Here is a 12304-nt window from a genome sequence, read left to right on the forward strand (position 1 = left end):
TGACACAAGCGGTGCAAAAGCTGTTTAGACACACATGTGAGTGCACACTTATGGGCTACAGTGCAAAGCAGTGGGAAAAAGTGCAAGAAATACCTTTGTGTTAGTGGCAGTTGTAAATAAAATGGTATCACTTTCTAAAAGTAACATCACAAAATCTGTGCTGCTGTTTATAAGCTGGCAGCATAAGTGCATGTCGGGCAGTAAATATGATGTAGCTGTCTAACAAACTTTCCTTTAAACGAAATGCCAACAGTGCAACTGGCAGCTATAACACAACACTTAACACTGCATCAAAACATTTAAATAAATCTGTTTTTATATATAGGAATGTTATGTTTAGTGGTCGTGTAACAGCACACTCACACAATCCTATACTGCAGTGGGTACTACAATGATTGTCTTTTAACACTGTTCCCCAGTGGGTTCAGAATACCTGGTATGCATTGCCTGCTTAGAAATGATGCATGACCTACATGTCTATAGTGCTGTTTAATACATACCCTGATGAAACTGCCCTGATGAACGTGTGATGGTTGTGCTAGTGGGTACTTTACATTGTATACAAAGTGAAGATACCATCTGGAACGATTTACTAAATATTTCCATGTTGGTTTAGAGTCGTTTTGGGATGATTGTGTGAATACACTGTAATGTGCCATGTTGCAATGCTTATGTTATCTTTTCTTGTCTTTTTCAGTTCTCTGTGCAAAGAACTTGGCAAAGAAGGACTTCTTTAGTAAGTAATATTTTCATTTTTAGTAAGTATAAAGTATCTACCACTGTAGCCCACCATCGCTGAGATCCAGGTCTGAATTTCTGCTGGCTGGGCATCTACACAGACATGATTGGTAGATGATCAAAACCCTTTGATGGATTGGTGACCTGTCCAGGGTATTCCTGCCTTGCGCCCAGTTTACAATGTATTTTTAATTAATGTAATACACTACAGATGTTGTCAGTATAGCTTAACATGGATAAAATAAAATATTACTGTATGTCTGGAACCACCAGTTAGGAACTTTTAACATTTATTTAATCATGCTGAAAAGCATATTGTTAAGCACATGCATGAGGTACAACGCTGCAGTGCAGCTGGTACAGGTACAATCAGAAATATTGAACCCCTCAAAGAAAATAAGGATTTATACCTCTAAATTCAAGGTCCAATAGTCCAGTACAGAGATGGAAGAACCTGTTGGATGGGACAACCATCAGTGTAGCCACCCATTAATTAGTCCTTTACGGCAGAGTTGCAAGACCAAAGCATGTAAAGGACATGTAAAGCATGTAATTCTCTGGTCTGATGAGATGAAAATTGAACTCATTGGGCATAACAACAGGCACTATGTCTGGTTTTAAAAATAACCTTGCTAATACCATACCTTCAGTGAAACATTGGCGTATCATGCTATGGGTGTGTATAAGGATGGATGAATGCTGCCAAAAACAGGAATATCCTTAAAGGCCCCCACACTGGGGCAAAAGTTCTCCTTACAAGATGACAATGACCTACTGAAACATCACTTCAGTAGTTACAGGGCAAGTCTCTGAATGTTCTTGTGTGGCCCAGCCAAAGCCCAGATTTAAAGTCCATCTAACGTCTGTGACTCCACCTGAAGATGGCAGTTCACAGACAATTACTTTGTTTCGGAGGATCTGCCATGAAATGTAACTGTGTAACTTTAACTCCTGCCAAAGGGATTTTTACAATTTATTAAACAAAGGGTCTGAATACTTTCATTAATAAGAGTTTTCAATTTTTGATTTTCAAAAAAAAACAAAAAAACATTGCTTTGTTGTTATGAACTGTACAAATAGCAGCCAATCAAAATCCACAACACAATAAAGTGTGCAAAAAGTCAGGGGGACTGAATACTTTCTGAATTCACTGTAGGTGTCTTTATTTTCTTTTTCACACACAAACACAGACACACAGTTATATAAACAATATCATAGTGGGAAATCAGTCCACATGACATGCAGGTATATGTGACCGAACCAGTCCAACCAGTAAGAATAAAATGCAGCAATGTTTTTCCAGCATTATAGTACATATTAATCCATCTCTCAGCCCTTCTTATGGACTATGGACAGTTCAAAAATCCTTCATTTATATTTATTTATTTCTTAGGATTTATTTACACTTTGGTTACATTAATGACAGGAACGGTAGTTACTCATTACACAAGATTCATCAGTTCACAAGTTTAATGTCAAACACAGTCATGGACAATTTAGTATCTCCAGTTCACCTCACCTGCATGTCTTTGGACTGTGGGAGGAAATCAGAGCTCCCAGAGGAAACCCACACAGACACAGGGAGAACATGCAAACTCTACACAGAAAGGACCCGGACCGCCCCACCTGGGGATCGAACCCAAGACCTTCTTGCTGTGAGGCGACAGTGCTACCGCCCGGAAATACTTTATAAATTTTTACTAGAATTAAAAAAGATTGGATAGGCCGTGCAAACACCTTTACTGTCTTTTTGAAAACCAGTTATAAGTTATTTCTGGCTTTATGTTTGGCGCTGTCTTGCTAAAACGTCCAGATATAGTTTCTTGGCTGATGAGATAAAATGCTTTTCTAATACATAACAGTACATTATTTTCTATTTATGGTTCCTTTGATGGCATCCACACGGCATCCAGCCATCCACTGTTTAAAATTTGGGTCGTAATTAAAGCTGCATTTTATCTAGTAAATAGTGCCAAGACTGTGAGAAACACTAATTAGTACAAACTATTAGGAATGCAGCCTTAATTATAGCTGTTAATTTCTAACTGTACAGTTTTGCATTTTCCATTGAGCCACATTGGGTTAATAACTGTTAATTCAGTATGCTTTGCTGAAGAAACGAACAGGAACAGGAACCTTGTGGAATCATCTGTAATGTTTTTCTATACCTGTAGAGACTAAAAGCAGCAAGTAAAAATAGCCACAACTGCATTATGTCCTGTATGTTCCTAAATTTCTTTGTATGTATTGATGGATTTTTCTTTTCTTTGTCAGGACTGCCAGACCCATTTGCTAAAGTGGTGGTAGATGGTTCGGGTCAGTGCCACTCGACAGACACAGTCAGGAACACCTTGGACCCGAAGTGGAATCAGCACTATGACCTGTAAGTTCATTAAATATCTGCCTCTGTCTTTTCTCAGAAATGGTCAGGTTTCAGAACGGGTTTAGGTCGGAGGACTGAATAGGGTAATAGTGTTTTCACACTAGCAGTGTTTTTCTAGACCCAGAACCATTTTAATGAGAGTTTGGTACAGAACCCACATGTCTTTGAAATTGGTCACTGGTTAACCTGGTTACTAAGTGGAAGTCAAAAGTGTACATGCATTAGCGAAGAAGAGTTTTGGAACTAATTACATAGTACATTGAAACATTAGTGTCTTTGCCAAAGTCAGTAAAAAGCCACATTTTTATTTTATGCTGAGAGAGACATTGTGAACAATGTGTCTGGAAGGCTGGGGCTCACCCTGACCCTGACAAAGTGGTGCATCAGGTAGTGGGTTTGATCCTCTCTTCCTGTTACTGTACTTCTTGTATCAACAGGTTTCCTCCCACCTACTAAAATATGCTATTAAGTGGATTATTTAGTGTGAATTGTGAATACGAGTGAATAAACGAATGAATAAATGAATGAATGTGTGAGTGTGTTTGAGATGTATTGGAGATTTTTCTAGGTTGTATTCACATTTAAACCCAGTTTTCTTTTACAGTTCTCTGGTCTCTGGTCAGTCACAAAGCAGTTAAAAAAAAATCTTGCCAAGCCAGAGGTAGCTTGACAGTACAAACATATTTATGACACTTTAAGTTGCTCCACATTGGCATTTTGAAACTAAAAACATTTTAACTAATATGTTGGCCAGCCAAGGCATAAATGCTGTGCCATCTGTTGACAAACCTAAGAGCTACTGTGGCTCAGAGAAAGCAAATAATTGTAATGCTGGTGTTGACGTAAGTGTATCACAACATAGTACATCAAACTCTTTGGTGTATGGTGCTATATAGTTGCAGGCCAGTCAGAGTGCCCATGCTAACTCCTTTCCACTGTTGAAAGCACCTCCAATAAGCACACAGGCGTCTGAACTAGACATCTGAGCAATGGATGTTCAACTGGTTTAATAAATCCTGTTTTTTCCAACATCATGTGGACAGCTTGCTGTATTTGCCATATTTATCTGCGATGCATTGTAGGATTATCCACCTCACAATATATAGAAGTTAAAGGACCTGCTGGTAATATCCTCGTACCAGAAACCGCAGGACACTTTCAGGTGTCATGTGTAGTCCATGTCTTGGTGGGCTAGAGCTGTTTTGACTGCATATGAGGCGAGCGGTCCTAATGTTTTGGCTCATCAGTGTAGTTGGATAAGAACATTTGATTTCAGGAAATGTTTCTCTGATCCTCTCTGCTAGCATGTTGGCAGTTCTGTATTTGTGGTTGAGAAACATTTTATTTTAATAGATGTTGTGTAAAATGCTTTCATGCCGTATTGCAGAATCAAGCAGTGAACATTTCAGCAGCTGGTGCTGCTCAGAGCCCCTTTATTTATCAGTCGTGTCTTGTGAATAATTCTGGACTTCAAATGTAGTTTCCTGGAATTACTGAATGGACCCGACGGTCCTGCTGACAACCAAATTCGTACCAGAAGATAAAAACTATGTGCTCATGTTCTCTCCTGCTTTCTCTTATATTTTTGCCATACAGCTATTGAAAACACAAAGAATGGTTTTAATGTGTGTTTAAACAGCTAATTACGTCAATCAGGGTGCAAAACACCCCAAAACATTAAAATAGATGTTGTTTTTGGCAACTGCAGCATGGGTGCATAAAAGCAGCAAAAATTACTACGGCATAAACATGACATAAAGTATATGGACATCCCTCTTAGTTGTTAAGGTTTAATTATTAAAAATTAACCAGGCGCTCAGCAGTAAAACACACTATCCGGCTGGGTTGGGCACCTACATAAACAACGATTGGCTGTTGTTCATACAGGGTGGGAGCCGGACAGGGATTTCTCATAACTGCTGCAATTATGACCTCTGCTGGATGATTCGAGGTATAATGCGTTGATTAGGGTGTGGCTCTCCGAACACAAAGCTGATCCGCATTTGAACTCGACCCGTACAGGTTAAAAGATGCAGTCGGCTACTGGACACGTGTCGGTGTGTCAGTTTCGGCTCTCCTCAACCAGGGTGGAGATCAACATCAGTAGAGAGGAAGCGTTATGTAATTGGGTAATTGGATACGCTAAGAAGTTGGGAGAAAAAAAATGCATATACAATTAATCATATACATTACAGAATTTGTGCCAACAGTTCAGGGAAGGTCTTTTCTGTTCCTGCATGGCTGACCCCAGTGCACAGAGCATTTTTCATAAACACAAGGTTTGAGGAGCCATAACCTTAACTCCATGGAATACCTTTGAAATGAATTGGAAAACTGAGTGTGAGCCAGGCTTTTTCATCCAACATAAATGCCTGACCTCATACATTTTCTTCTTTGAGCAAATGGACAAATCCCCACAGTCTTGTCTAGGTTTTAAAATGGAATTTTCAAGAAGCTCATGGTTAGGTGTTCGTATTCTTCTTGCCATGTAATGTAGCAAAAATCACAGCACTAGACAGCTGGAAATGTATTTATTTATTTTCACTAATCACTTTATCCTAGTCAGAGTCACAGTGGGTTCAGTGCTACCCAGAAACAATGGGTTTGTAGTAGGAACACAGCATAGATCGGATACCTAGCCATCACCAGTCAACTCACACATTCACATATTCATTTACACTTTTAGACAATACAAAGCGACTCACACATTGACTGGAGATGAGGATCAAATCTAGGCTTTTAGGACTCATGTTGCTTTGCACCACCCACTCTACCATCTGTGCCACGGTGCTGCTTTGCCTAAAAAACTCTGCTTCTATGAAAGCGGAGGAAGTGTTTAACGCTCTTTGCAACAATGTTGTGGATTTTAAATAAGTCACATATATATTTCATTTATTTGTTTTCCTTCAGCTTTCTGGCTCTGTGCTGTTGTGCAGATTTACAGATGTAATTTATACACAGGACTATATCAACTAGTCTTGCGTAATTGCATTAACTCGTGACCTCCAGACAACAGGGCAAATGTTTTTCTGTCACACACCCTATAGAAAGTCCCTATCACAAATCTTCACACTATTTCAAATCTTCTGCCCTTTCAGAAATAATGCCACAAACTGAAAGAGAAGAAACTGTAGAAACAAGCCTTTCAGTCCACACAATATTTAGGAAAAAGTGAGATCCTGGTGGGAATAATTATCCTGCGAATATGATTTTACGTATTAGTAAAAAAAACCTTTTGTGCTCAGGGGTTAAATATTGCTTTTTACCTCAGGACTTTTTGTTGTTGCTTTTTTTAGAGCTTGGTGAGTCTACAGTTCTTGATCATACGTTTAAAATGTAACTGTCGGTTCTGAAATCTGGAAAAAAACTACTCTGTCTAGAATGTGGTTCACTCCAGTACACACGTACACTGTGTCTGGCCTTTGACCTCACAGCTGTTACAGGAAGCAACCCAAATTCCAGAGGTTTACTTAGTCGAGCGAGATGAGCCTAGAGACTCATTTCATTTTCATTAATAGCTTTGTCTTTATATTGGTCAGGGTGGCAGCAGTGGTCCAGTTCCATCAGGAAACAGTGGGTGCAGGACAAGAATAGAAAAGAACCCTGGTCAGGGTGCAAATCCATCGCAGGGCTTCATCCCCCCCTCAAAGCCAGTCATGTCTGTGTAGACACCCGGCCGGCAGATAGCATTGCTGAAATTTAGACCCAGATCTCAGCAGTGGTAGGCTAGCATAATAAACTGCTGTGTCACCCAAGTTCCTGCCTACAGACTCTTCACCAGTAGTAGATATATTTTTATACAGTGGATATATATTTTTATTATTAATATGACCACCCAGTGAAACATTGGTCCAGCAGTTACTGACAATGAAGAGATGATAGTTACTCTAACAGAAAAAAGAACAATATTAGGCAGGTGGTTCTAATGTTATAGTTGATTGGTGTACATATCCACGTATATATCCACTAGAACTACTTAAGCATAGAGAATGTACATTCTTACTGAAAATCGGCACGTTCCTAAAAATGTATTCCTGAAAAATAAAAAGTCAGTTAATACTCCATGGTTTGCAGAGTCCTACCTTTATACTTCGACATGATATACGAGGGATCTTCAAACAGTTTCCGCACTTTTATATTTTGGTTGGAAACGGTGAGGGTGGGAGGAGTAGTAATTGGTCGTGTCTGAGAGACTGAGAGAGCTTATAGTTTGGATTTAGCGCCATCTGATTTCCACCTTTTTGGACGCTCAAAGAAGCTTTAAAGGGAAGAAGATTTTCATGTGATGATGATGTGAAAGCAGGGCTGCATCAGTGGCAACAGGCTGAACCAAAAACTTTTTTTGCTGATGGCATTAAAAAGTTGGTACGACGCTGAGAAAAATGCATCGGAAGGTGACTGTAGAAAAGTGATTTTGAAATTCTTGATAGAGTTTTAAAAAGTGCAGAAACTTTTTGAAGAACTCTTGTACATAGTTTTTTACTTATGTATCCACATCCTGCCTGTTTACCAGCAGCTACATACTGATGCATAACAAACTAGCTACACTGCTTGGCCAAAAAAAAAGTCACCACCTGGATTTAACTAAGCAAATAGGTAAGAGCCTCCCATTAGATAATTACTGCATGGGTGATTGTTTCAGCTGGCAACAAGTTATTTAACCCTAACTGATGCAGTGAGTAGCTTCTCATTTGTTAAACAATCATGTCGAAAGACACATCCTGTGGTCGTGGAGAAGATGTTAATCTGTTTCAGAAGGGTCAAATTATTGGCATGCATCAAGCAGAGAAAACATCTAAGGAGAAGCTGAAACTACTAAAATCAGGTTAAGAACTGTCCAACTGTCCACATTATTAAAAAGTGGAAGGACAGTGGGGAAACATCATCTTCGAGGAAGGAATGTGGTCGGAAAAAAATCTGGAATGATCGTGATCGGCGATCACTTAAACGTTTGGTGAAATCAAATGGTAGAAAAACTCCAGTAGAACTCAGGGAAATGTTTAATTGTGAAAGTAAGAGCATTTCCACACGCACAATGCGAAGGGAACTCAAGGGATTGGGACTAAACAGCTGTGTAGCCTTAAGAAAACCACTTGTCAGTGAGGCTAACCGGCAAAAACGGCTTTAATTTGCTAGGGAGCATAAAGATTGGACTCTGGAGCAATGGAAGAAGGTCATGTGGTCTGATGAGTCCAGATTTACCCTGTTCCAGAGTGATGGGTGCATCAGGGTAAGAAGAGAGGCGGCTGAAGTGACGCACCCATCATGCCTAGTGCCTACCGTACAAGCCTGTGGGGGCAGTGCTATGATCTGAGGTTGCTGCAGTTGGTCAGGTCTAGGTTCAGCAACGTTATGTGCCCAAAGAATGAGGTCAGCTGACTACCTGAATATACTGAACCACCAGGTTATTCCATCAATGGATTTTTTCTTCCCTGATGGCACGGGCATATTCCAAGATGACAATGCCAGCATTCATCGGGCTCAAATTGTGAAAGAGTGGTTCAGGGAGCATGAGACATCATTTTCATACATGGATTCTTTGGGATGTGCTGGAGAAGACTTTGCGCAGTGGTCCAAATCTCCCATCATCAATACAAGATCTTGTGGAAAAATTAATGCAACTCTGGACAGAAATAAATGTTGTGACATTGCAGAAGCTTGTGGAAACGATGCCACAGCGAATGCATGCCGTAATCAAAGCTAAAGGCGGTCCAACGAAATATTAGTGTGTGTGACCTTTTTTTTGGTCAGGCAGTGTATTTGTTTTTAACACACAATAGTTTCCTTTTCTATGGTTAGAATTTTAATCATTCGACTTGTGATGGAAGCTGTCTCATTCCTAGAACAGGGATGTGTCTGACAGCAGGGGTGTGGAATTCAGTGTAACTTAGTTTGCTGAAGGGAGCAGAATTTTTGCTGTGTCAGATTTCGGCACAACACTGGGTTTCTGTACATATTGCTGATTTTCAAGTGTAGATGTGTGTGTATGAATAATCATGAAACCTTTTGATTTATTTATTGAGGCTTTATAGTGTGTGTGTGTGTGTGTGTGAATGTGAGAGAGAGAGAGAGAGAGTGTGTGTGTGTGTGTGTGAGAGAGAGAGAGAGAGAGAGAGAGTGTGTGTGTGTGTGAGAGCGAGAGAGCGAGAGAGATATTCATTTTTGCTCTGCCTGACATTGTGGCTTTTATATTTTCATATGTATCATGTCTGGATATTTTTAACATTTTCTGTTATTTCCCCTGGTGGTTTATGGTACGGCGTCTGGTATTTGGGTCAATGACGAATAAGGAATTTCAACAGGCCAATTTTAAAATACTAAAAATAAGATGTAAAAATAAAATTTATTTAGAATGTTGTGTACATGTAAATTCCTATTCAAATTTTAAATTAAGTCATTTTAGTGTTTTATCATCCAGATGAATTGGCTGTGGCCTAACAAAATGTCATGTGGTGCGACTGTGATTTATTTTAAAATTAATTAATTTTCTCAACATGCTTAAGTGTTTTTGCAAGTACTCAATAATATAATGTGTTTAGAAACAAATTATGTTATTACTTTAAGTTTTTGTAAATAATGTACTTGTATTTTTTGTTGTATAACATCAAATTCACTACCTTAAATGTACTTGACAGACTTATTTTTCTTGTAAATCACATTAAACATATTAATTTTTTTACAACTACCTTTAACTTAGGCATACTGCATCAGTGATTAATATTTTAGCAACATAAGTGAGATTTATTATTTATAATTTAATTCAGTTACTTCTGTTATTGGTTGCACCACATGATAAGTGGTCGCCCCAAATGACATGAAGACCTCTTATTGTTAAAAATCTATTTGAAGAGATCAATAAACAAATTCCCTACAACAATAAATTTAAACCAGATTTTATTAACATTTCATCAAACTGACATGAATAGAAATGTTTCACAAACTTTCCATGAACGGGTGAACATGGTCTGCAACAATGTTTAGTATGTATATATGTATATGTAATGTATAGTGCATCCTGGTGCCATGTGTTCCCCATGTAAGCAACACACAGCCCCAGCACCCGGCCATCCACATGATGTAAAAGAAAACGTGCTTCATCAGACCAGGCCACCTTCTTCCATTGCTCCGTGGACCAGTTGCAATGCTCATGTGTCCATTGTTGGCACTTTCGGTGGTGGACAGGGGTCAGCATGGGCACCCTGACTGGTCTGCGGCTAAGCAGCCCCATATGCAACAAACTGTGATGCACTGTGTATTCTGACACCTTTCTATCAGAACCATCATTAACGTCTTCAGCAATTTGAGCTACAGTACCTCGTCTGTTGGATCGGACCACACGGGCCAGCCTTCACTCCCCACGTGCATTAATAATCCTTGGCCGACCATGCCCCTGTCACCGGTTTACCACTGTTCCTTCTTTGGACCACTTTTGATAGATACTGACCACTGCAGACCGGGAACACCCCACAAGAGCTGCAGTTTTGGAGATGCTCTGACTGATGCCCAGTCGTCTAGCCATCACAGTTTGGCCCTCGTCAAACTCATCAAACTTTTCCTGCTTCTAACATCAACTTTGAGGATAAAATGTTCACTTGCTGCCTAATATACCCGCCCTCCCCCCCAACTAACACGTGCTGTGATGAAGAAATAATCAGTGTTATTCACTTTACCTGTCAGTGCTCATACTGTTATGCCTGGTCAGTAAATAGTGTTATGCCTTAATTATAGATGATAGACAGCAGAAAAACATGTTAATGAAAAATCTATTTTTCTCCAGGTAATAAAAAGAACTACAATACACCCAAGCTGTATGTACTTCATGTTTGTTCATTTATGCTGCATGTTTAACATAACCCCAAAGTGGTCATTTCTTCATGGTCGCACACATGATATTTCATAAAATAAGCATCATCGAACAAAGTTTGTTTGTATATTATGATGGAAATTAAAATAAAAACGCTTTGCATTTTTGTACAGTACTGCAAAACACTTTAAAAATTATGCCGAGTAGGACATAAAATAAAGACGAACAGGTGTAGAGAATTTAAATGAAGTTTTTAAAACAGAAGTCATGGCCGGACGGTCGCACCATATGATATTTTGACACTTTAAAAATAAAAAAATGACAATTTACTAATGTTTTGTGAAAATTTAAATTGAGTGCATATATGGGAGAGATACTACATACATATGGCATCTTTTTATGCATTTAAACATTTTCTTAACTGAAGAAAATGCAGTCGGACAGAAAATTTAGGCGTCACGTCAATGACCCATTTACCATATCCTTAGATATTCTTATTTATAGCTGCATAAATAATTATGACTGAGCTACAAAGCAGCAGCGATGACCACAAGATGAAGATGTGAACATTCATTTCTTTGTTTTATTTAGTTCTTCTTGATGCTTCATACTGGCTAAGGTGACTGTGGTTCCGGGTTCTACCAGAAAGCACTGGGCATAAATACACTCTGGTCAGGCCTAAGTTTTATTGAAAACTACTAGTATTATCTCGTCTGTTAAACCTTCTATATATAAGGAGTCCATTACTGATTAAACAGTGACTAATGACTGCCAGTAAACACTTGGTCTGTCGGTCAACACTTCCAGCAATCCGCTTGTTGTGAAATCTAAAATAGGAGTAACGTGGCATAACCAATTTTGTTGTCGGATGCCTTACCTCAGGAGATGACCTCTTTTACACATAGTACAGTCTGAAAATGGTCCCTACTTAGGAGAAATTCACACCCACAGTGTAGTCTTAGCAAAACATGTCAAACTTCAACAACATTAACTTGGTTTAGAACAAAAGTGAAGGTCAGATGTTCAGTCTGCTTGCTCCAAGTGCCTAAACCCAGTGTAGACCCAGTGTAGTATAGGAACTTCTAAAAAGCATTTCCCAGATTTTAGTCTTCCAGATTTTGAAGGTGAAATTGGACCAAACGGTTAAAGTTATAGTAAAGATAAAACATTCATTTATTTAGAGGTGAAGCTGAAAGGCACGTTAACGGCTGTGCCACCATGCTGCTAACGATGACTAAGGTTGCACCCAAAAAAAATTCAGTTTAGGGATGTCCCGATCACGTTTTTTTGTTCCCGATACCGATCCCGATTATTAATTTTGATCCCGATCCGATACCGATTCTCAAACCGATACTTGTATTTTCTAGATATTGTCTAGA

General features: G+C 39.1%; 1 protein-coding gene across 1 annotated transcript in view; it reads left to right on the forward strand.

The window, feature by feature from the left end:
* LOC134317121 (E3 ubiquitin-protein ligase SMURF2-like) overlaps positions 1 to 12304 on the forward strand; it is a 98664-nt gene that overhangs the window by 33983 nt on the left and 52377 nt on the right. Inside the window, exons 2-3 of the mRNA XM_062997827.1 lie at positions 698 to 736; positions 3013 to 3121. Of these exons, the coding sequence (XP_062853897.1) occupies positions 698 to 736; positions 3013 to 3121 (148 nt within the window). The remainder of the gene's footprint in view (positions 1 to 697; positions 737 to 3012; positions 3122 to 12304) is intronic.

The sequence above is a fragment of the Trichomycterus rosablanca genome, chromosome 6 (assembly GCF_030014385.1).
Source record: "Trichomycterus rosablanca isolate fTriRos1 chromosome 6, fTriRos1.hap1, whole genome shotgun sequence".
Classification (NCBI taxonomy): Eukaryota; Metazoa; Chordata; class Actinopteri; order Siluriformes; family Trichomycteridae; genus Trichomycterus; species Trichomycterus rosablanca.